Here is a 26,928-nt window from a genome sequence, read left to right as displayed (position 1 = left end):
AAAAAAGTATAGGCTGCAACACAGATAATAATCAACTCTGCTCAAGACAATTAAGGGAACGCTTAAATCACATATTGGATCTCGATGAACAAAATACTCATATGGAAAATTTTTATTGAGTAATACTATGTGATTTGTTGAGAACGAAATGATGTAACAATGGTCAGTGTAAACCAAAATCACCAACTCATTAAAGGCTGGATTCAACATCACACCGAAAATCAAAGTCAGAAGCTGAAATCACAGGCTGATCTAACTTGCGTGAATTTCTTTCACAGCAGCTCATAATGTGACTCCATGACTCCCATATGCCTACATGCACTCCCAACAATGTCAGGGCATGCACCTGATAAGATGGCGAATAATGTCCTGGGAGATCTCCTCTTAGACCTGAGCTCCTGGACAGTATGTGGCGCTACTTGCAGCCGTCAGGAGCACCATTACATAACATCCCAGAGGTTCTCAGTTGGATTCAGGTCTGGGGAATGTGTGGGTCAGTCAATGGCATCAATGCCTTCGCCGTCCAGGAACTGCCTACACACTCTGACCACATGAAGCCGGGTATTGTCCCGCACCAGGAGGGAACCAGGGCCCACTACACCAGCATAAGGTCTCTCAATGGCTCAGAGGATTTCATCCCAGTACCCAATAGCAGTCAGGGTACAGTTGCCTAGCATGTAGAGGTCTTTGCGACCCTCCAAGGTATGCCTCCCCATACAATCACTAACCCATTGCCAAACCAGTCATGCTGGATGATGTTGCAGGTTGCATAACGTTTATCATGGCATCTCTAGACTCTTTCACATCTGTCACATGTGCTCAGTCTGAACCTGCTCTCATCTGTGAAGAGAATGGGGCGAAAATGGAGGAGCTACCAATTGTTGTATTCTCAGGCGAATGCCCATCGAGCTGCATGGTGATTGGCTGTGAGCACAGGTCCTACTAGAGAATGTTGGGCCCTCATGCCACCCTCATGGAGTCTGTTTCTGACTGTCTGGTCAGAAACATGCACACCAGTAACCAACTACAGGTCATTTTGTAGGAATATGGCAGTGCTTCTCCTGATACTTCTGCTGGGATGATACCCTTCTACAGCCCTGTCTAGCTCTCATGTAACAGCCCATCTCCTGGTATCTCCTCCATGCTCTTGAGCCTGTGGTGGGAGACACCGCAAACCTTCTTGTGATGGCTCATATGGATGAGCCATCCAGGAGGGGCTGGTCTACCTGTGTGACAAGGACACTAGCAAAATTCAAAACTAGAGAAAAAATCAGTCAGGAAGGATAAGGAGAGAGCAATTGTCTGTGGTCACCACCTGCAAAACCATTCCCTTTTTGAGGGGTTGTCTTGCTGTTGTCTCTCCAGTGCACCTGTTGTCACCTTTATTTGCACCAAAGCAGGTGAAGTTGATTCACAATCTCTTGTGCTTCCTATCTGGACAGATTGTTCCCTTAACTAATTTTCTGAGTAGTGTATTATTATTATTATTATTATTATTATTAGTTAGTATTAGTATATTATTATTATTGCTTATCATTTGACTGTTGCCTTTATCCTAAGTGACATATGCCATTTGAAACGCAACTGATTACTCTTCTTTTGGTGTTCCAGTTGGAGCCCAGGAAGGTGAAGTGATGTGCTCATGGTCACACAGTGTCACTGGCACGATCTGACAACCTCAACGTTTGAAGTTCTAGGTCCAAAGCCTACGAGACAACAAACTGTCTACTAATAATATTTGCCCTTGGTTAAAAAAATAATAATTATAAAAAATACAAATATTGTATACAGATAATGCACACAGTTACATAGTACTTCTGCTATACCCGATTAACCAGCGGCACTATAACTGATACCAACTGTCTTATGAATACAAACATTATTATTATTATTATTATTAATGTTGTTGTTATTATTATTATACACAGACGTGGCGATGCCAAATTAATTAGTCAACACGGCAAAATGACAATAGAGGATTTTGAATATACTGCTAAAGATATAGTTCCGAGAATAAGCATCTCTCAAATGGACTTTCATTCAAACTTGCGTTAAAACTCCACAAATATCGTCCTCTGCTTTTCATCATCATCAATGACGTAATTATTCTGCACATTCGTAATTGCATTTTTGCCATCGTGACTTTTCTCTAGCATTTCTCACAATGTTTAAAAGGCGGTACACACATTAGGCACTGGATGTTAGTGTAATTCTAAAGGTTAATTTTTCGTCTAATAATTTTCGAAATGTGATTTGTAACCCCGCCCCTATATAATCCCATGGAGACATCTGCAGACGACGCGACTGTGCCTAGCACTCAAAATGTTCCGACTTATTATCACGGACCCATAGGAGTGCGACTTTGTTTCCACTCCGGCTTCTTTAGACAATAGCACATTTCCTTTACGATTGTGTACTTCCTGTCTGTACATATACTAACTAATGCGCAGTGTCTTATTATTCTAAAGTAACTGGACCTACTCGTACACACTGGGTCCTTTAGGTTTAGGAGATACAAGTCTGTATAGGTACTAAATTACTGAAGCTCCGACCCTTTTTGGTCGTATATTTGTTTCCGTTCAAACCCTTTTTTCTGTCACACTGGACGGATGCGCTTTCGGTTTTGCTTCTGTTGAGTCACTCGGGCAGTAGTAATGGCAGGTCTGGAAGTTCTTTATCGAGCCACTCTCGGCGATATCGCAACCTCTCAAGATGCCCTGGTGTGTTTCGTGCATTGGGAACTGGTGCGAGCCGGCTACGGGTGCCTGGGGGCCGGAGATGAGGTGAGGCAGGGCTTCATAAAAGCGCTTTAGGTGTTAAAGTAAAGGAAAATAAATGTGGGCTCATGAGCTGGAGGGGCAATAGCAATTTCATAAGGAGTTGCAAATAATTTTAAGGACACAAGAGTTCCGTCATACAAACATTTTACTAATTAAGTTCAGTTGAGAATTGAAAGCTTAAGGAAAGGTGTATGGCGTATATTCAAACGTAATGTACTGGTTTTGTATTCTCAAGAGTCCACAAACATTTTTTAAAACCTTAAGTATGTTACCAGCATTTTGCTTTGTTTTGAGTATACGCAGTCATGCAATTTAATGAATTCCTTTTCAGAATTTTCAACTTCGAGCGTTTAGTGATTACTTTTTACCTGTGATGTATCTGTATAGAGGAATACCTCGGACAATAATAAATACACAAATAATAGTACCGTGAACTGCACCAATACATAAATCGATAACTACACGAAATGTGAGTATAGATAATTCAGTACTTCACGAAATATATTGGTTTTGCTTATTTCTTTATGTATGTATTTTATCATTTCATTTATTTCAATGACACAATACGCAACATGAAATCCTGAAACTGCCACATCTCTCTCGTCAAATTGGTGAGGATGGGCTCTAGCGAGTACTGTATTTTAATTGGTGAATCTTTACGTCCGCGATACTGAACTTAGCCATTGAGTGGCACATTTACACCAGACACTTCAGCTGCAAATTCTTAGGAGTTCTGAATGTTGTTTTTTAATTTTAAAGTGGCAAACGTCGCATAGTAATTTCGGGAAACCATTTCTTGTGCTCGTATCCGACGTGCACGGTCACAGCTTTGAGCATGCGCATGAGGCACAGGCTCAAAAAGTCAGTGTCTGGTATCTGTGCAGCCCAGAGCTTCCAACCTGGAGTTCCAAGTAGGTGGAGATAACTTAACTTAATTGAAAGTATTTGACATTCCTTAACCCCCCCCCCCCCCACCCTGATCTTAACTATAGTGTATGTATCCAGGCAGAACTCTAGAGCAGTGATTCCCAAACTCGATCCTGGGGACTCCCTGTGGCTGCAGGTGACTCTGAGGCTAGGGATCTGCACTGGCAATCGGAAGGTTGCCGGTTCGAATCCCGTAAATGCCAATAGGGACTCTGCTCTGTTGGGGCCTTGAACAAGGCTCTTAACCTGCAATTACTGATCGATTTGAGTAGTGAGAAAAGTGCTATATAAATGTAAAGAATTATTATTATTTACAATCGGTGATAATAATAGCTGATCTCATTTAATTAGCTGGTCTTTTTTTACTCTTCTCTTATTCTGCATTCAGAAAAGCATTACGGTTTTTACCTTTTAATAAGACATTTAGAAATATTTCTATTTTTTCTAAAGTTATAAATGCTTAACTCTCTTTTATTGTTTTCCTATTTTCCCCTTTTCCTGTGTAGTTTGCTCTCTTCATTTAACCCTTATAGTGACAATTAACAACCAGCACAGCAGACATTCAGGGTGATGAAAGCAGTAATGCGTTCATTGACATCCTCACTAATTAGTAAATAATCAATTAAAAACCTGCAGCCACAGTGGGTCCCCAGGATCGAGTTTGGTAACCACTGCTGTAGAGATCTGCAGCTACCTTATTGGTGCCCATTGGAGTTAACTCCCTTCAACCTACTTGGAGCTCTAAGGTGGAGGCTGCAGAGATTTTTTTTTTTTTAAGTCGCAGAAACGGCATACAGTATGTTTGTATACAAGATGATCTGTTGTGGCAACCCCTAATGGGAGAAGCTGAAAGAGGAAGAAGAAAGAGTTTACATTATGTTCAGTCTGCGGATAAATCACTGATCAAAAAACAGTATACCGGTATGCTAGAGCCTACTGAATGTGAAGGTTTTCATTACAGGGCTTATTTCATGTTGTTTGGTTGGGTCAATATAGTAAATAAATGAAAAGGTAATTAAACAAATATATTTTGTGATACATTTAATTATACTCACATTTCATGTTATTATTTATTGTCACATTTTCTTGTTCTTTTGTTTGTTTGCATATATTATATATAATTTTGTCTGAGATAGTCCTCTATACATCTGTGGCCCCCTACATTTTATATAATGCTGGAAGCTAAGAAAATTCTTTCCTTAGAAGGTCACATCCTGTGCCAAGTGTACCTCTTATGTCAAACAATGTACCCTACTACCAAAGCCCATTTCTGAAACAGAAAGTTGCCTCAAAATCTGTTTATTCAATATTGAATTTTTTATGTTTTTTGAGTTTGTTTCTTATTACACTTAACATTAGAAATTCCAGCTTAATATTTAAAAAGTTTGTATTTTTAGCTAAATGTTCAATTTGTATTTATGGCTTTTTAAGTTTTGACTTTGTATATGGATATTGTAAATAAGTAAGGTTTATTTATAAAGTGCCTTTTGCAGACAAAAAGTCACAAAGTGCAAAGATTTTAAATTGAAACTGTCACTGGCCTGAAGATTATTGTGGAAACCGGCGGTTTCAGGTTTCCTTTCTAGCAAGCTATTTGTCCATGCAGTAAATTCACTTCTTCACTTTCAAGGTTGTAAGTATCCTATGCCAGAAGTGTTGGATGCATCATTCCAATCAGTTTTTCTTTTCATTGAACTCCTCCCTCCCTTAAAAAAGTAGTGTTTAACAGATGAGTCGACTTGATTCAATTTTTAAGTGTCACAAAAACCATGGTGCTTAATTTTCCAAGTCTGCCCTTCATTTTTTTCTTTTCATTTCTCCAAACTTTAATTTCTTGTTTGAAATCAAACTTTCAAACTCCTGGTAAACATCCTTTCTTGTGCTGCTTTCAAAGTATCTCATATGGCTTGTAAGACATATTGCTTACCCTCTGTACAAATCCAGAATTACAGTATTAACTAGATTTGTAGTGTAACTGTTACAACCGGTTACATTCACCAATGTACCTTTCAAATGTCTTAACATACGAGCTTTCACTACTGTTGTAACAGTTTTGAGGATATAAACATTGGTTTGGCTTCAAAAACTAGAAAAATTAAAAAATTATACACATTTAGCATTTGCATATTTGTATATTGCAAAAAAGTATGTTGTTAACAGATAGAATTGTAGTGCTTTGTGCATCAGAACACAAAATAATATATTGGCATTAACAAATGGAGCAACTCATTTCATTGCGATTGTAGACAAGGCAAATAGCAACTTCGTCAAAAACTTGGCTCAATTTTTAACTTGCTGTTAGCACTACCAGTGTACATAGTTCTATATGCAAAACAGTGTGTGTTTATGAGGTTTCCCTTCCATCCCTGAACTGTATAAACTGATTAGAAAATGGATGGATGCTTAAACAGAAATTTGTAGACGTTCTTGATGGAATCGGAAAATGAATACAAAACCTCTCTTCCTTTTTTGGATGATAGTCATTTTGTCTCCTCCTACAACTACAAAACATTTCAACTCAGAACAAAGGCCATAATGAGATAATAGTTTCAGTAATGAAAGCCTGTATATGTGTGTTTTAGAATATTTTATTTATTTATTTTTTTTAACAGCAGTAAGCACAGTTTCCACAATTGCGTGGATTCCCTGCCTAATGAACCAGTTTTCCAGTATTTATGTTTTGGGGTCAATGTAGAAATAATTAAACTAAGTTAGGTTTTTTTTTTTTTTTGTATTAGAATGTGCCAAGCATTTGTGTATACTACACAGGAATCTTTTTTTTTTTTTTTTTTTACTTTCAACATTCAGTGTTGTGAAACCAGTAGAAAGAAAAAAAAAAAAACTTACTGCCACATAAAGGTGACGGGACTGAGTTTGAGAACCACTGCTATAGTAAAGAAATGTACCCTATTTTAGAAGTTAAAGTGACTGGAATTCCAGTCATGCAACCATCAAAAATGGTTAGACCACTGTGCAGGCTAAGTATGTAAAATAAATACAGTTAAACCTAAAATTCTACCAAGATTAAAGTATTACCATTTGATTAAATTCTATCAATTAAAGCATAGTATTTGACTGGTCTACTTACACAGGATTGACAGGCATTACTTTTAATAAAATATAAAACAATTTTAAAAAGTGTTCTTTTATTTATAGATCTATTTATTAAAATATTGCAAAGTGTTTAGCTTTGTTATTTTTTTACTTTGTGAATATGAAAAAAAAACTAAATGATGTTGATAAGAACTTTACATGGACTGTACATTTTTTTGAATTCTATACATTTTTACTGAATTTCAGTGTTTTAAGCCATTATCATTGAAAGTCTATGGAAACACATCAGTTATTCATGAAATATTATTACACATTGACACTATTAATTGATATTGGCAGCTGAAATACTGTATATACATGCATTTATTTGTACTAATTAGTCATTCCTAATTTTGAGGTGTAATTATAAATATGCATTATGCAGTACTTGTTTCTTACCAATCTTTTACTTTGATACACAAAAATAATAAACACAGTACATACCCTTTTGTTTCTTTTGAAACAATCTGTCGACTATTTTATTAAAACATGTCTTTTGCAGAGCAGAGCATTCAATCACTAGAACTGTTGAACTTAATAAATATTTTTGAGTTATAGTGAAAGGTAAGTAGCTTTTGACTCTTTACTGTAACTGCGCTCCACAACTATTCACAAGAGACATTTTAAAATAGTAGTAGGCTGTCCTGTGTGTTTTTAGGTCTTCACTACTGCAAGTTGCAGATGCAGATTTTGTTTCTGTGTATGTTTTTGTCACATCTCTCATCAGATGCTCACGGTTGAAAAACAGAAAAAAAAACCACCTGTTTTCTCTATGCGCTGTTGTCTTTCTCTCTTTTGTTTTGTTTTTCATTTTCAAATGCATACTGACGTTTCATGTTACACTTTCTTTAAAATGAATTAAGACATTATCTAAACGGTATACAATAGAGCAAATAACCAAGTCCACTGCCAGAACAAGAACTTTGTATTCCTGAATCTGCACTGGCTGATAAAGATTTTCATAATCAGAAATAACTTTATCTATGTATCGATCCAATCATCCATCCATTCATCTTTATTATTGTGTTAAAACACTACTTTTGTTTATGGCAGTGTGACATGTCACATTATTTTCACATTTTTTCTTTTAGGTCATCAGCAGATTCTGTTTTAACAATTCACTAGCTGCGATATGTAGTGCTGCACAAATAAACATGATTGGACATTAAAGATGATTTTAATGACTGGCCTAAATTATATGGATATGATCAATATATAAAACAAATAGTAAAAGAAGGTTTTTTGTTTAAAAAAAAATAAAAATAAACCTGTTGCCAAGGGCCCTATGTAGCATTTTCTGAAGACAGATGATGACGCAAGCTGCCTTCAGCCTTGAGCTTGATATCCCTGGCCTAGAATGACAAAGTGAATACTGCATTTTAGACTTCTTTAGAAATTTATTTTAAAAAAAAAAAGCAGCAAATTGAAATATACCTTTGACCCAGGTATTCACACCCAGTTCTCAGTACTTAGTTGAAACCCCTTTGGCAGCGATTATAGCCTGGAGTCTTCTTGGGTCTGACTTGACAAGCTTTGCACTCATGGAGGGTTTTGAGGATTTTCTGCAGTTCTTCTCTGCAGATCCTTTGAAGCTCTGCCAGGCTCGATGGAGACAGTTAGTTGTTAGCTATTTACAGGGCTCTCTAGAGATATTTGATTGGGATCAAGTCTGGGCTTTGGCAGGGGCACTGAAAAACATTCACAGAGTTGACCGCCTAAGGCAGTTCTTTGTGCTTAGTGTCACTTTCCTGCTGTAAGGTAAACATTCGGCCTAGTTGAGGTCCAGAGCACTCTGGGGCAGGTTTTCATTAATGAAATTTCTGTACTTTGCTCTGTTTAGCTACCTCTCAACCCTGTCTAGTCACCCAGTCCCTGTCTCTGAAAAACAACCCTACAGGATAATGCTGCCAGCACCATGTTTCACCTTTGGAATGGTATTATGGAGGTGAGCAATGCCTAGTTTTCTTCAGACATGATGCTAGAATTGAGGCCAAACAGTTCAATCTTGGTTATATCAGACCAGAGGATTTTGTTTTTCATAGTCTTGAGAGTCCCTTGGGTGCCTTTTTGAAAACTGGATTTCAAGTATCATCTGGCTAATTTGTCATAAAACCCAGATTATTGGAGCTTTGTAGTTGTGGTTGACCTTCTGGAAATTTCTCTAATTTCCACATAGATTCTCTGGGGAACTGTCCAGAGTGACCATCCAGAGGTTGATCACCTCTCATACTGAGGCACTGCTCCCCAGATTGCTCAATTTCGCCAGATGGTCAACTCAAAGTTGTGTCTGTTCCAAACCTATGCCATTTAAGAATTATGGAGGTCACTGTACTGTTGGGAGCCTTCACTGCAGAAATTGTTTTTTTGTAGCTTTCCCCAGATCAGTGGCTTAACACAGTCTTGTCTTCAAGATCTTCAGTCGGTTCCTTCCACCTCGTGGCTTGGTTTTTGCTCTGATACACATAGTAACTTGTTGGACCTTCTACAGACACTTGTGCTGCTTTTCCTCATCATGCCCAGTCAGTTTATCTGACCACAGGTGGATTCCAAACAAGGTGTACAAACATCTCTGTGATGATCAGTAGAATAGGATGCACATGAATCAAATTTCAATTTCATAGCAAAGAGTGTGAATACTTCTGTGTGATATTTGAGGTTTTTTATTCTTAATACATTTGCAAAAACCCTACAATCCTGTTTTCACTTTGTCATTCTGAGGTCCTGAATGTTGCTTGATGAGGGGAAAAATCATTTAAATTATATTAGTGCAAGGTTCCAACATAACGAAATGTGAAAAGAGTGAAAGAGTGTGAATATATTCTGAAGTCACTGTGGATGTCCTTTATTAATCCTTGAAGAGAAAGTCACTTGCACTAGCAGCACCATTGAACATAAAGTGCCCACAGGAAAATGTGAAACAATTAAACAAAAGTGATAAATCCAGAACTATACATGTAGTATATCCAGTGTCAGTCTAATTTACAATGCTCCAGAAAATATTGTCTCTTTGCTAAAGTGTCTGTTTTAACTTTCTAGAATGAGGAAAGGTATAATGGGAAAAGGGTACACAAAAAAGAATCCCAGTAGTGTCTCTTAGCATGCTGCAGTGGAATGAACTTGTGGCTAAGGTGCTTCAGGACCACACACTATAGAAAAGATGTGCAGCGTCTCTCACGTGAGCCTCAAATTTTATCGTCCTTCTACTCCTGTTTTCTGCCATGGATTCTAGTGAGTCCAGAATCAGTCCTGTAATTCAGCCTTCCGGTAAGTTTATTGAGGTGTCTTGATATTCCCTAAGCTGGTTTTACTTACCAGACCATTAGCACAGAACAGTGCACTGGAAAAATAGATTATTTTAGTTATTTTATAAAAAAAATTATTTAGGTTTGAATGGTTACATTTAGCCAAAGCCTGTTTTTGCAGCATCAGACTCAAATAAGGGATAACCTGTAAGTGAGGCCAGCCAATCCCAGTACACGCACACACTAATGTCAAACTCAACCTACTATAAATGGCTACGTATTCTTCCATTAACTTTGTTAAAATTTTAAACAGAATAAGTTTGTCAACTGTAGGATTTATTTTAAATTTGCATTGGAAAATGTAATTGCATTGCTGCTTCATAGCAGTGAGATGGTACAGGTCAGCCGCACGCTACCGGTTACTTTGCGGGAGCCTCTTGTACTCGCTACCGTCGATAAAGTACCCGAGGATGAGCCAGCAGATTGGGACACAACACACAAAGCAAGGGAAAGTGCTCCAGTGCTTTTATTAAAACCAAACAACAAAACAATGTTCAATAAGTGCAGTGTTCAAAATGTTCAATAAATAAATAATCCATAAAAGCAATGTGTTTAAAACAAATAAATAATCCATTAAAATCAGAAGTAAAAACCAGAGATGATCCACAGAACTTTTGAGCCCCGAATACTACTATTTTAAACCTGGCTGCTCCTCCCCTTATTGCTTTCTGAACTCACAGGAGAGTGAGACATCGACCGACAGGGGCAGTCAACCTTCATACCCTGGCTCTGTTCGCTGCCGCCCTTCCATCAGCGTCTGCAGGGCAACCTGTCAAGCCACATGCACCTCTTCCGCCACTCACACTCTCCCCTTTAGGGAGATGCCTTCATTTGGGCTGCTCCTTCTCCCTGGCGATTCCTCAGCAGGAGCACCCTTTCTTCAGCTTCAGACTCCTGCAGCCATGAAGCTCACGACTGACCACCTGCCTCTCGCTCCCTGCAGCACTACCGCTCACGCTCTTACTCTCTCTCTCTCTGCGTCTGTCTTCTCTCCATTTAACCACTGTCTCTCCCTCGTCTTTCTCTCTCCCTGGCCTGTCTATTTTTCCTTCTTTTGCCTTCTCTTTCTGATTCTTTTCTGAACTTCTTTTGCCTTCTCTTTCTGATTCTTTTCTGAACCCTCCTTACTGTGCTGGCTCCCTTTTTATCTGCCTCCATGGGCTCAGTGCCTTATTTGCAAACTGTGGAAAGCCACTGAAAGAATTGAGACAGATAGCACCCTCATGTACAGGTGAGTCTCGCCACAACTCCTCCACTAACCCCCTGCAGCTGCGTGAGCATTTACACCCATGGAGATTGAGCTGGTCATTCAATTGTTTATTTATTAAAAATCAGCCATGTTTTTCTGAGCCACAGATTCACAATACCATAAGCACATCAAACGTCCTACATGTAAGAATACTAAATTCTTAATCAAACAGGTTTCATTGGTCTATAGTAATAGGTGCAGTCTCTGAGTGATTTTGAGCTGACAAACATTGAATTGTAATCTGGTAGTACAATTCATATATTGCATTGACGTGGAATGTGGGTGTTTTGGTCCACACAAACAAAAGAGAATCTTGTCTGATGTTGCTAATTTTATGTACCACAACAAAATGGAAAAAAGATTGCTGCTGAACTTGCCATAGTTGTTAAACGTTGGTATAACAACCGCTCCATCAGGCAGCATGTTATTGGCTGTCACACAAAGGAGGTTCAACATTTAGATCAATGGTCAGCCTACTATAATAGATTGTCCATAATATCTGTAGTGCTCTACCATCACTGTAGGGGACATTGAAAATCAACGGGGATTTCTCTGGTTTTAGACATATTTTACTTTTTTATTAATATATTTAAAATATATTACCAATAGGTCCTTGATTGTCCACTTTATTATTTAAAAAAGTAACATGGCAGCAGTTATTAAAATAAAAAACAGTTTGAACACTGTGGCGGTCATTTACAGTATATCCAACATAAACAGAAGATTAGGCAAAGAGTAGACCTAAAGGAATGCAACACACTGAATGATGGGAGCTCAGAAAAGAAGCCATCCACATGCAATCTTTGTGTTCAGTCAGTTAAAAAAATCCAGTATTGAGCCAACCAAATTAGAATCCAAATAGAAATTATCAATTAACTTTGCAAGTAAATTTGAAGCTGGGTAGTATTAAAAGCAGATGAAAATCAATAAATAGCAGTCTGGCATGGGTTTAGGAACTTTCCAAGTGCTCATACAGCTGATGCTGAAGTACAGCTGTGGCGTCCTCCACCCATCTATTTGTTTTGTTTGCTAATTGGTAAAGGTCCAGATAGGCTTGATTTTTGTTTACCAGCTCTCTCTTTATGACCTTTGCAAAGAAAATTATGATGGAAGGCACAAAGGAAAGCAGTCTGAAGTCACTAAAGGCATTTAGATTTGCGGTTTAGCCAGTTGGTGCCACATTGGTCTGTTGTCAGGCCCTTGTAAATCCAGAGACAACTGAACTATGTAATTGAATACTAGGAAGAGTTTTTCAGCCCCAGATGGAAACAGGCATATTGGGTGACTCTCAGTTAGTCCCAGAATGAGTGCAACTGTAGCTGTGTGATGGACTGTCACACTGCTCAGTGCTGTTTCCTGCTTTGCATCCAGCACCTCCAACCCTTAATTGGTTCATTTGGTTTTGAGAATATTATAATGACTTTGCAGAATGAGATATCTCTGTTTATGATGACCCTCAGTTTATTAATTTCTGCACAGTGCAATTAAAAGAGCCTTGCAGGCACTCAACTTATGCCTCATTCCACATTTTGATTTATTTAATTACCAATTTTTCTCTCTTAAAGACTTTAATATATGAGAACAACATGGACATACTTATGATCAGGTGAACCTAGACTCACATTCATAGCAATGGTTGACTTCTCAGTTGTGATGAATAGGACAAGTGACATACTGAGAAATATTTGATAGACATTTCTTCAGCGAATACTGGTTAAAATCCAAAAATAAATGTTAGTGAGTCAGGATACAGTGATTTAAGTTTTGGTATTACTCTGGAGATAATGTCACTGCTTCACTTGCCACTGCTCTTGAGTAAATGTACACAACTGCAATAAGCTACCTGTCAATTGTTTTGCAATAAGATGCATAATAGATTCTGTAAGTGAAAACATAGCTTATTTTGGATCTTTTTGGAGACAATGTGCAAAATGTATAATGCTTTGCTAAATCACCAAAGCAGCACATTTCACAATTCATTATCACATACTTTACAAGGATGCCATCTGTGAGGTCAGGCTGAAGCAACCTTCTATATTGGAAGAACTAGCAAAGATTACCTGTAATGACTGACTGTCAACAATCAGTGTAGAAGATGGCTCAGACTTATGGCAGCCAATCATTTACCCTGAGGCAGAGTACCACAGTTATTGTTAAAAGTTGTATTAAAAAAACATGTTATCATGAAGATGCAAGAACTGAAAAGCCATCTAATCTTGACAATATGCTCAAACTCACAAATGACAACTGAGAGTTGTGTCACATTGTGCCTCTACATAGATGAAAACTTAAAGATAAAACCCTTGGTGTGACACAGACACAAGATTCTCAAGCCATACATGCACTTGACAGCTTTGCCAAGAAGCTAACAGCTACCATGTAGACATGGAGATGGGCAGATAAAATGTTTGCAATATTCGTGATAACACTCAGAATGTTATGGATGCTAATTCACCCACACCCATGAATCGTGTTTCCGTAGGATGTTTTGCTCATACACTGCAAAAACAATCAATGGTTGTTGGAACATATATTTTACCTGTGGTGAAAAGCTACCTGACCATACCTTTCTTGGGTTACTGGTCTGACAATTGACAGGCCTCTCATTTAACTGTCTTCGGAGCATATCACTATGCTCCTATGCCTAATCCAGAATGCTTTTTGCTTTGCGTCCTCCCCCAACATAACCTGTCATGTATGGGGAAGGAATGAAAGCTTTAGAAACGTCAAAAATTTCAGTCTCCAGTTTTTGATAGAGCTTGACGTTTTAAGGTCTCCTGATAACAAAAATATCGATATCTTGATGATGGGTGTGTGTGTGTCTGTCTGTGTGTCACAGTTTCCTGAGGGCGGACTAGAGTTAAAATACCTGGACAGAAAAAATACCAAACTGGAAACTTAAGTCTGTTATGAGATGACACTGTATTGAGCCAAATCGTGCAAGAGAAAGCAGCACTGTAGAGGAACCCTAAAATACCATTATTCTGCAATTAATTATGAATTCTTCTCATCAATTGCTATTGTAATGATCTATTTTATGATCAGAAAGATAAGCGTAAGAGCGGTAAATAATTTCTGAAATGTTATAGAATAGTTTGGGTAACTTGGCTCCTAGGGCACAAAACCTACTGACGCGGACGTCCAAATTTTTTAGTAATGAAAAGAGACATTGGTACATTTTCACTTAATGTTAAAACAAAATCGTTTTACACACAAATGATGGATAAGTAAAATATTTTCTTGGAAATGTATCTGTGCATTGTGTCTGATAGCATGGTGATTAGCACTTCTGCCTAAGGCATCCAGGGTCTTGAGTTCAAATACCACTCCTGGTTGTTGTCCTTGTGCAGTTTACATGTCTCCCTCTCTCTGTATAGATTTTTCTCCAGGCACTCCAGTTTTCCTCCCAAATTTCCAAAGACACAAGCATTAGGTTACTGTAAACTAACTCTCTAGGAAGTGGTATGAATGTGTGTGAGAGTGGGCTTGCAGAGGAATAGCATCCCATCCAGGGCTGTCTCCTGCCTTGTGATGAGTGCTGCAGGAATAGGGTTTGATTGTTGATTTTAATTTTGAAAGGTGATTAAAATTGAATTCCCTAGTTACCAGTTAACCTAACAACTCATCCTGAGGATTTCTGATGATATCCACGACAACACAGGACGAACATCCATCCATCCATCCATCATCCAACCTGCTATATCCTAACTACTCCCAGCCAGCACAGGGCGTAAGGCAGGAAACAAACCCCAGGCAGGGCGCCAGCCCACCGCAGGGCACGCACATACACCCACACATCAAGCACACAAGCACACACTAGGGACAATTTAGAATCGCCAGTGCACCTAACCCGCATGTCTGTGGGAGGAAACCGGAGTACCCAGAGGGAACCCAGCACCCACAGGGAGAACATGCAAACTTCACGCAGGGAGGACCCGGGAAGAGAACCCGGGTCTCCTAACTGCGACATTGAAATTATTAGACAGCAGTGGTATCTACTGCATTAGTTAAAATAAAATGCAGCTTTCTAAAAATGATTAGAGGTAACTTTGGGATAGATCTATTGTTTTGTTCTTTCTGTGTTTTCCTAAGAAATAAATTACACAGTAGTAGACAATTATTTAAATTATTGTTTTGTTGAGATAGCCATTGCTGTTTGTCTAATGTGAACTATTATGTTCAATGTGAAAATTAACATGCAAAAGATAATTGTATACTTAGACAGCATTGTCAGCTCCCAGTACTAATCCAGTGGTCATGGTGTGAAGGTGAATGTTAGAAACGCGAGAGATCTGTAACCCCTAGCAACACATTGTGTGTTTCCATTCATGCCGATTGAGCATGACTCACTCACAAGGACGGCAAAACATTCTTCTGTACAATTAATTTCTGCCAGAATATTTTAGGGGAAAATATATCTGCAGTCTTAACATCATCTTGCCCCCTCCCCTACCTCCAGTACTTTTGACAGCTTACAATCTGTGATTGTCACTGGCACACGCATGCCCACTGTGCACTGCTTACTTCTTCCTGCTTCAGTCTAGATGTGGTGTCTCTGCCTGCTGTTCATTAGGCTACTCATGCACTGTATGTTCCCAAAAAAAACAAAACTTGCCAGAAAACATATGCAAAAGTACACACTGAGTTATTTAAAAGGTTTAAAGAAACATACCCAATGTTTAGTCCTTAATTAATCTAGCGTGGAATGGAAGGCAGATTTTTTTTGTTTTGCTTTGTTTTGTTAATTTAATAGTGTACCAAGGTATCCAACGGGAGACTTTGAATGGGATAGTTCTAAACACATTGAAGATGTTAAGTTGAAATAAGAGTAGGTAAAAAAAAAAAAGAAAATTAAATAATACAAGCTTGGAACCAGTAAAGTATCCACACTAGAGATGCACAGCCTTAATAACAAGATACACATGAAATTTCTTAGTCCTAGTTCCATTCTTGTGATATTTCTTGGTGTAATTTTGTTTTTTATTTCATTAATTCTGTTATAGATACAGAACATGATCTAAAGATTAATGCATTTTAAAACTACTGCCAAGTCTTTATAAACATATCAAATTGTGAATTTGTCAATTAAACCCACATTCCCCTTGGTATATAGACACGGAATTAATAATGATTACAGTGGTGAAATTTTTATCAAACTTAATATTAAAAGCTGCCTGAATTTTATTCTGGTGATAGTGAAAATGCAGAAAAAAAGAGAAATATCTTAGAAGATTATCAAGGAGGCAGCCGAAGGACATTTGGCACATATGGCAGAGTTTGCAGCAAGCCCTGACAGCTGTAAAGGGAGTGCCTGGTAAATTACCAATGCCGACAGTTCACATTCAAGGGAGCCGAATACATATTGTAGCTGCTTTAAAGTGTGCAGCACAGATGTTTCTATAAGAGCTTATATTGATCCAAATGCCATTATGCTTAAATTGTGTAAACATCATGTGTGCAGTACTGTTTAGGAAGTAAAACAAAAAACCTGCTAAAACGATAGGTTTAGATGGTGCTTCTGTCATCTCCTTGCAAAGTACAAGTTAGCTCTCTCTGTTATTCACAGACACGTTTAATTTGTTACTGTTCATGTCCGTGGAACCTGCATACTTTTAAGGAAATCACAAATCCTGAATGGCCCACATTCATTGGCACTCTTTTGTGAAACACTTTGGATGGTATGCCTACCACCCACAGGCCTATCCCAGGCACTTAAACAGTTTGATTCCCATATCAAGTCAGTGGCAAGGCAACTGTGTGAGGATGGTATATTTTAGTGCTGAGTTTACCATAATTGTTTCCTGAATGATGAGCTTGTAAACAAGTGGTTTTATTTACTGTTTCTGGCATTTTTAGTATTCTTTTTTTATTCTTTTTTTCTTCAGCCAGGCACCAATGAGAAAAAATCTGAAATGCTTCCAGCTGATTGGAATAAAAGCAGAGAGCTGTACACTTTGCGCTATCAATCAAATGATGAGACCAATGTACTCCTGAAAGCAATTCTAGTGGACTCAACTGTAATTTTCAACATGATGGTGAGCCATTGCAGTGAGATGTGCTTTATGCCTGTATGCCAGTTTCTGCTTGTCAGTATTCTCCTCACAAATAACTAATAAGTATAGCTGATGCTAACTGAAATGCTTTCATGTTTGCATTTACCTAACCTTCTCTTTGCAATGACGCATTCAGATTTGTTAACATTCTGTAGAGGATAGCAGAATGATATTCAAAACAGTTCAAGTGGAAATATCAGTTATGATGAACTATTGTGGAGTTGTAGACTTCCTCGGCTTACTTCGTATTTTTGTAGACTGATGATGTCTTTTTGTTTTTCAGAATTTCAAAACAAACCAAGTGTCTGATCTGATTGTTAATCTGACTGAGCATGTGGATGATGACCACCTTCAGGATTTTGGCAGGTTTGGCAGGACCAAATTCCTTTTTGTTTTGTTGATACTAGGATACATATTTATTTATTAATTATGTATTTATTTATTTGAATCGTTGCTCACTTCTTACGCAAAAACATTCAGCAATACAGCAGCGAATGTCTATCTAGATATGCAATCCAGTTTAGTTCTCAGGAAGCTGGAATTCAGCCTGACAGCATCAGGCACAAGTAAAAAGCCAACCTGGATTATTAAAGTATCAGTTGAAATAAAGTCCATTTCATGGTCAGGTTGCAGGGGTATCAGTGATTGCAATGCCATTAGCCCTGTATGATTATTAGCTGAAGTAAAATAAATAAATAATACGTAGTTTTTGAAATGAAGATTTGTAATCATTAATTTTTCTGTTTACTATATACATGTATGTGTGATGCAGCCTTATTTGTGCACAAAACATGATGCCAGTTTCACCATTTTTAGTTTTTTGAAAACCTAATGAAACTGACTTATATACAGTAAGTGCATTCTTCCACAGATTGCTGTGCTCTTAATGCAAGTTTTGTTTTTCAGGGTTTTCAAAGATCCAGATAACCTAAGGCAAATGATAAAATCATCATTCGTGTCACCTCCAGTACATACAGGGAACTCTAAAAAAAACAAGCCAGAGAAATCTGCAAATGTGCCCTATGAGGCAGACCCACTTCGTATTCCTGACCGAAATCCTCGCTCTGATCGTCACCCAGCGTGGTAAGTGTGTGGACTCTTTATTTGTGTCTTTTTTTAATATATTTAAAATAGATAATAGGTGAACATGGTTTTTGATATCACATATATTCACTTTTGCAAACTTTATTTTTTTTGTAATTCAGAGTGAAATCTGAAAATAAAAAATAACTATTGGTTAGAGTCTTTTTTAAAGATTCTACAGAACAAAGTGGACCACTCTTATGTATACCCTACACATATACTGCATGCAGGACCACCGCTGTAAGAGAGAGGAGAGTTAGACCTGGAAGAAAACATGAGGTGTCCTCCCAGAATGCAGGTCAGGAATTGGTACAGGTCGGAAACAGTTACCAGAAACCTTTGTTGCACTTGTAAATGTAAAAGCATCCCAGCGTCGGAACTGATTACAGGACTTGGCCATAATTACTTCAAGAGAGGGTATAAGAACTAATTCAGGGTCTCTAGATTCAGGAGGAGTGTAGGGATAAAAGCTCATTATTGCAAGGAAGAGGCCATCGCTGTCACTGAGAGCTGCAAAAGGAAATACTTAATGTTAGTTTGAATGTCACAAGTTGGTGAGTATCACCATTGGTTGACAGGGGTTCAAGGCAAGTGTAGGCACTCCCAGAATGGTAGCAATATTTTCACAAGTTTATTTTTATTATGTCTTACAAGGGGGCCTCGCCCCCTGCTCGCTTCCAACCCCCTGGTCTGCGCTACACGCCAGCCACTTCACATCTCTGCCACTCGCGTATGTGGATTCACTTTCACCAAACAACAAAACTTTTAATTCTCGCTGATAGGCCTCTTTATTGAGAAGAAATGCTACTTTTTCCTGATGGCAACACGAATTAGACGATCTACAAATCTCCGACTTAAAGTTTAACGGCAAACAATATCTACATACTTCTGTCATATGACCCATGTCCATATATTCGATCTCTTTTCGCTTTTACCTTTTCGTCAATATTGCAATTGAATTTTGATTCAGTGTTTGGAATTACATTGTGACATAGCAACGTATAACTGCCCATGAGTGAATATCGTTTCTTTCTTTCTACACGAACTGTGTCTGACAATAGCATTCATACAAATGAGAAATGATTGAACCGTGTGCGTGGTTGTAAATGTTTTAGATGTGGGCAGTGCATTTCCAAATCTCTTTGCATAAAGTCTTGTCTCTTGTCTTGCGGGGCTTGAAATTTTCCCTCACAGGATTTCACTTTCACCAAACAACAAATGTTTTAATTCTCGTGGATACGCCACTTCATTGGGAAGAAACACTGCTTTTCCCTGATGGGAACATGAATTAAATAATCTACAAGTCTCTGACATAAAGTTTAAATCTGAACAATATATTCAATCTCTTTTTGCTGTTCTGTTATTTCACCGAGTAATAATTTTTGTTTGTTTTCGCTAATGCAATCTTTACTATCATATTTTTGAGACTTTCGAATTTTCGTACTTCCATTATCTCTAACCTGCTCTACATGTGTATTGCACCAACGTTTTTGAATTATTTACGATGTTCTACTTTGTCATCTACTCTTTGTCTTTTATTTCCGGCCCCACGCGTGGTTAAATCTCTTAGCCCAAAGTGTCATCTTGGGGATGTGAAAGTGTCTCTTTGAGAAAATCACATTTTGTCTCTCTTCCCAAGATTTTTTTTATTATAATAGAGAGATTTGTTTTGTCATCCATTATGTTGTTTGGACTCAGTAACCACAGCGTTTTGATATGTTTCCAGAATGATACCAAAAAGCCAAATTAGTATACATTCAATAAAAGGGTACTTCCACCTGAGTCCATATGAACATGTTGACATTAACACAAACAATTAAACTTTTAAAGTGTACAGTATGTTTGTAAGTTAAGTTACAAATGTTAGTTTTAAGCTTTATGCAAACTGCAGAACACACCCTCAAAGAAATATTTAATGGATAGTAAGCTCGCTTGAAATACTGCATATATGGATTGTAAATGGAAACATAGCTGATCTATGCTAAACCCTCCAAAATGGCTGGGAGACCAAGAAATTTAATGTTTTGATGCTACCATTTACAGTGGAAACTGGTGCTTGTGGGTAAATAAATATATAGTACATGTACCTCCGTGTGTACTTGGGCTAGATTGTCGACCAAATTGGTAATACCAACAGAGCAGCTTTAGAGTCATAGCCATGATAACAGAATTTGGAGATTCCAGAGTTAAAATACAGTCATGGCCAAAATTATCAGCACCCCTGGAATTTTCCTTGAAAATGCACCATTTCTCCCAGAAAATTGTTGCAATTAACATGTACAAATGTTTTGGTATACACATGTTTATTTCCTTTATGTGCATTGGAACAACACAAAAAAACAGAGAAAAAAAGCCAAATCTGACATCATTTCACACAAAACTCAAAAACCGGGCTGGACAAAATTTTTGGCACCCTCTACTTAATATTTGGTTGCACGCCCTTTGGAAAAAATAACTGAAATCAAGCACTTCCTATAACCATCAACAAGCTTGTTATACCTCTCAGCCGGAATTTACGACCACTCTTCTTTTGCAAACTGCTCAAGGTTTCTCAGATTTGAAGGGCACTTTCTCCCAACAGCAATTTTGAGATCTCTCCATAAGTGTTCAATCGGATTTAGATCCGGACTCATTGCTGGCCACTTCAGAATTCTCCAGCTCTTTGTCTTCAACCATTTCTGGGTGCTTTTAGAGGTATGTTTGGGGTCATTGTCCTGCTGGAACACCCATGACCTCTGACGCAGACCTAGCTTTCTGACACTGGGCCCTACATTGCGCCCCAATATCTTTTGGTAGTCTTCAGATTTCATGATGCCTTGCCAAAACATCTTAGAACCTCCACCATGTTTGACTGTAGGTACTGTGTTCTTTTCTTTGTAGGCCTCATTCCGTTTTCTGTAAACAGTAGAATGATGAGCTTTACCAAAAAGCTCAACCTTGGTCTCATCTGTCCACAAGACATTCGCCCAGAAGGATTTTGGCTTCCTCAAGTACATTTTGGCAAACTCCAGTCTGGCTTTTTAATGTTTCTGTGTCAGCAGTGGGGTCCTCCTGCCTCTCCTGCCATAGCGTTTCATTTCGTTCAGATGTCGACGGATAGTTCGAGCTGACACTGTTGCACCCTGAGTCTGCAGAACAGCTTGAATATGTTTTGAAGTTCATTGGGGCTGTTTATCCACCATTCTGACTGTCCTTCTTCCATCCACGTCCAGGTACAGTGCCATGTGTTGTGAACTTCTTGATTATGTTGCGTACAGTGGACAAAGGAACATGAAGATCTCTGGAGATGAACTTGTAGCCTTGAGATTGTTGATATTTTTCCACAATTTTTGTTCTCAAGTCCTCAGACAATTCTCTGATCTTCTTTCTGTTCTCCATGCTTAGTATGGCACACTCAGACACACAAGGTTCAGTCAACTTTTCTCCATTTTAACTGGCTTCAGGTGTGATTGCTATATTGCCTACACCTGTTTCTTGCCACAGGTGAGTTCAAACGAGCATCATATACTTGAAATGAAACAATTTACCCACAATTTTGAAAGGGTGCCAATAATTTTGTCCAGTCCATTTTTAGAGTTCTGTGTGACATGATGTCAGATTTGGCTTTTTTTCTGTTTTTTTTTTGTGTTGTTCCAATGCACATAAAGGAAATAAACATGTATATACAAAAAACATTTGTAATTGCAATAATTTTCTGGGAGAAATGGTGCATTTTCTGGGAAAATTCCAGGGGTGCCGATAATTTCGGCCATGACTGTATATTTCTTTGGAAGCATTCACATGCAAAAACTGGATAATATTTTTAGGTTGCTAATTGCAAAGAACTTTAGCTACAGCTCAAACACACCATGGCGCTGTTTGACTTCTTGCAACCTATCAGCCTGTAGATATTTTCATACACTGTCTTAATATCTCATCCACATGTTTTTTTTAAGTTGTCCAGATCCACAGTTCAACTACATACTGTAAGTCTATTCTTCCAGATTCACAGGACCCTCTGTAAGAAGAAATGCTTTCAGCTTTCTGTCATGAATTCACTTTCCCTAAATTCCCACTGGCGTCCCCTACTATTCTGGTTAATGCATTTTATTACATGTATTTATTACGTTTGAGAATTGTGAAGACCTGAGTTACATACCCATGTATGTTTTTCTGTTCAAAGCTGAAGAGTTTAATTTTCCTTAGATTAACAGAGCAAATATGCTGTTTAACCCTGGGATGCATTTTTGTGCTTTTTTTGTATCCTGATAACCTGAATTGCACACAGTATTCAAGATACACAGTAGCTATTATGTATTTTGAGTATAACAGCCTTGGATTTTATGTAGTAGCTATTAATATGTAACAATAACGTTTCATTGGCCTTCTTAATTGTATCTTTAATTGTGCACTGCCTGGAGGAAGAGAATGCTGCTCTATTGTAAATGTCTAAATTCTTTTCAAAATTTGCTTATTGTAGATCAATATCATCCTTCATGTATCCATAATTAACTTTTTAACTTTAGATACATACAACTTTATTTGTACCCAGGGGTAGTTTTGCCTTTTTTTACAGAAGCTCAATAAATGAATAAATAAATAGTTGCTTGTAAATAAGTTCAGAATTAAAAGAAAAACAAATATATAAATAAATAAATGGTAACTAGTAAATAAGTTCAAAAGAAAAAAAAGAAAACCAGTGAGAAATACAGAGTTCCTGTAAAAAAGCTGCTGTTTTACTTCCTTCATTGAGTATTTTGTATTTACCAACTGTAGATTATGTTTTTATTTTTTTTCCAATTCCCAGATATCGTATATATCTTTCTGACTTATTTCTACCTTTCTAGTGTTAGCAGTGCCATGATATTTGGTGTAATTTGTAAATTTAACAAATTTCTTCACATTACCTGAATAAATCCACACATAGTCACACACTCAGTTTTTATTTTAGAATTAAAGGAGAGCATGTTTCACTGCATTTGGCCTACCTGGATGAGGCTTTATTCAATTACAAGGCACAATATCTCATATGTTCACAGCAGTTTGTACGGGAACAGTTAGTAACATTCCTGTCTTACAATTTCAGAGGAAAACCCCAACAGACATGGGGATAACATGTCATTTCCACAAAGACAGTGCTTAGGCTAAGATTTAAACTTAAGACAGCTGTGCCACCGCTCCTCCTAATATCCAAGCCTTTAATATAAATTTACTATACTTGCAGGCTACAACAGATCCCTCAGGAACTACACTGATGACCTCACCCCATATGGACCATTCTCTGTTTATCGGGTAGTCTTTGTTACTTTCCAATTAATGAGCAGACAATCCAATTTTCCTAAGTACCCTCAATGCCAGTAGCTTTTAGATTCTGGACTAATCGGCAGTATTAAAGGCTTTTTTAAGGTCCATGTAAACTATGATGTCCTGGTCTAATCCCTTGATGGCTGTCATTAAGAATATTGTTTTCATGCAAATGGTCTCTTTATAACTGTATAGGCAAATCTTATTGGTGTATAATTTCTTGACCTGTTTTATCACCCATGGGGTCTGGCCTCACATTAGTAATTATCAGGTTTGTGTTATGTATGAAATTATTTGTAGGATATTTTTACTAACGATTTTTAAATAGTACTCTCCTTTCAGGAACACTAGAAAAATCTCTTCAGACCCTAGTGAATTGCTGCTGCAGCTTTTATTCTTAGACAATGCCATCTGTGTTTCTTCAGTTACTTCTCGTTTATTTTATTTTTTTTTGCATTATTGAGACCACAAACATTTGTCCTGCTTGTGCGAGTGCTTTTGTAATTGAACATTTGCTTTAGACAGGACATAGCTTCATTATTTTTCTCCACTAGGTATTTGTTTTACAGATTAGGTATAGTATTATTAAAGCATGATTCTTGATCCTTTCTATCATAAATCTTACCCTACCTACCAAAAACTGAATTTTAACACTCCAATTTTTCTTTGTAATGCCCTAACTAAAAATTATTGCAAAATTATTTACATATGAACATTATTTTAATTTTAAAGATCATTGTCATCTTGAAGATCTAGTGCCACATTTATGATCTATCATCACTGTTTTACTGGTTTTGGATTTCTCTTATTTATTATCATTATAGGGTGGTTTAAAAAATGTGATTGTGTCTTGCCATCCATTTGTTTTCTGGAACTGTTTGCATACCCTTATTTTCATGGTAAATAAGTGGTTTATTTAGAGTAAATTTTTGGTTCAGTTGCATTTTTCCTTATTCACAGTGGATAGTCAAACGCAAATGGGAAACATTAAATATGGACGACCTACTGCAGAACATTCTATAGGACATTTCATACAGATGGTTTTCAAAATATCTGAAAATTATTTTTTTTTTTTTTCAGCCACTACCACATAGCCCAGTAGTGGCACATAGTATGTCAAATCATCAGGACATTAAAATTATTTAATGCACACAGTAACTGGTACTTTTTTATATTTTAATATTAAACCATTCTTTTTTTTTTTTTTTTTACTGATCAGTAAAATTGTACCAGTCTTTTAAAAAATCAGTGCTGTATTCATATGAATGGAAAGATTTTTTCACAGATTATTTGCTTTCTTCATTACTTGAGCCTCATGAGCCACTCTTTGTTTTATCATTTATGAACATCAGTTTTCTCAGTTGATTTTATAGCCTTTCACAATTGCATCAAACACAAGGCAGAAAACATCCCTGGATGGGATTCCAGTACACTTTGCAGAGCACTCTCATTCATAGAGGGGTCATTTTAGACTGATTAATGTAACATTCAATTCTTTGGAATGTGGGGGAAAAAAAACGGGTGTAGGTTATAAAGCCCACATGACCATAGACATAATGTGCAAACTTGACACCGCCAAAGACTGCACAAGGGTTTCATCCATTTTCCTGGGGCTATGAGGCAGCATTTCAAATAATAATGAGCTAACAAAAAAGTGTGGCCCAAATAATTCTGAACTCTGCAGTACACCTAAACTGCCACAGGAGGGCCCTTATCACATGTACAGTGGAAAGCTGCCTGGAAGATGCGTCTTACCTGATTTTAAATGCAGTGTAATTCATTGCTTTTAGAAAGCTCACAGCAATATTTGCTTTCACTTTCTATAATTAGACATTCCAACTAAAGCAAATGCCATCTCAGAGGTGTACATCTAACTTTACATTGCATCCTAGTTTGCTTTTTATTTTGTCTCTGAAGCAATTGCTATGTTTTAGTTTTCCCTGGTTAAGGAAAACTGAACTGAGATTCCACCATTGCAATAGCTTTGGTTACATTTCACTAACTGATAATCGGATTGGTGTGGGTGGGTGTAGTTTAATAATTGAATGGTTTCATCCTATAGTCATAAATTTATACATCTCTTTTTTATGTGATAATTTTTTTTTTTTTTTTAAGTAAGCAATTTTAACAGTGAAAATATAACAATAATGTCATGTCAGAATAAGTCTATGATAAGTCCCTGTGCTGGAGCAGAACAAGGTAAATGTCTCCAATAATAAGAAGGGAGAAGATTTTTTGGGTACAAGTGAAAATTAAAGCAGAATCTTATTCTTAAATCAAAGTTGATTTTTTCTACAAATGGACACTAGAAGAAGTAGAGTAGTTATTGATTCTTGCAGCTGATGCCTCCAGCAGTGTTATATTTAGAAAAGAAACACCAATGCTGAAATAATAGATGGTTGGGGAGCTACATCTAGTGGCATTTAGGAGTTTAGCTGCTTTAAAGCACAGGAAGAGGACTTTATTTTATAAAGGAGCAATATGTGTGTGACTCTCATGTTCTCAGATAGATAGATACTTTATTCATCCCCAAGGGGAAATTCACATACTCCAGCAGCAGCATACTGATGAAAACAATATTAAATTAAAGAGTGATAAAAACACAGCGCAAGGTGGAGAGTGTGAGGCAGGTATAACAGTCAATAACATTGTATAATGTTACCGTTTACCACAACCCCCCCCCCCCAGTGGAATTGAAGAGTCGCATAGTGTGGGGAAAGAACGATCTCCTCAGTCTGTCAGTGGAGCAGGACAGTGACAGCAGTCTGTCGCTGATGCTGCTCCTCTGTCTGGAGATGATACTGTTTAGTGGATACAGTGGATTCTCCATGATTGACAGGATCCTGCTCAGCGCCTGTTGCTCTGCCACAGATGTCAAACTGTCCAGCTCCGTGCCTACAATAGAGCCTGCCTTATTTCTTACTATTGTTCTTAGCACTCCTTATGTGTTGATCATTTTCCTCCCTCAGTAATCTCCATCATGATATAGCTCTTCGAATTGATTTATTTCTCTGGTGCTTATTCCCGCCCTCTGATATGAAATTGAATTACATGATTATAAACTCAATTTAGTTAGATTAGCAGCTGAATTTAAATCTTGTTTAAAACTTTGCATTAAGCAGCAGTTATTCCTATCAACTAGGGGGCTCCGCCCCCTG

At 37.6% G+C, this 26,928-nt stretch overlaps 1 protein-coding gene across 1 annotated transcript in view; it reads left to right on the top strand.

Moving 5' to 3' along the window:
* Window positions 1-2,414: 2,414 nt before the first annotated feature.
* The window catches only part of psmf1 (proteasome inhibitor subunit 1), a 66,127-nt gene continuing 41,613 nt past the window's right edge, over window positions 2,415-26,928 (top strand). The window contains exons 1-4 of the mRNA XM_028812027.2: window positions 2,415-2,783; window positions 17,237-17,386; window positions 17,688-17,770; window positions 18,311-18,487. Coding sequence (XP_028667860.1) covers window positions 2,655-2,783; window positions 17,237-17,386; window positions 17,688-17,770; window positions 18,311-18,487 — 539 coding nt within the window. The 5' untranslated portion in view covers window positions 2,415-2,654. The remainder of the gene's footprint in view (window positions 2,784-17,236; window positions 17,387-17,687; window positions 17,771-18,310; window positions 18,488-26,928) is intronic.

Source organism: Erpetoichthys calabaricus, chromosome 10 (assembly GCF_900747795.2).
Source record: "Erpetoichthys calabaricus chromosome 10, fErpCal1.3, whole genome shotgun sequence".
Classification (NCBI taxonomy): Eukaryota; Metazoa; Chordata; class Cladistia; order Polypteriformes; family Polypteridae; genus Erpetoichthys; species Erpetoichthys calabaricus.
This window is presented reverse-complemented; position numbering and strand designations above follow the sequence as displayed.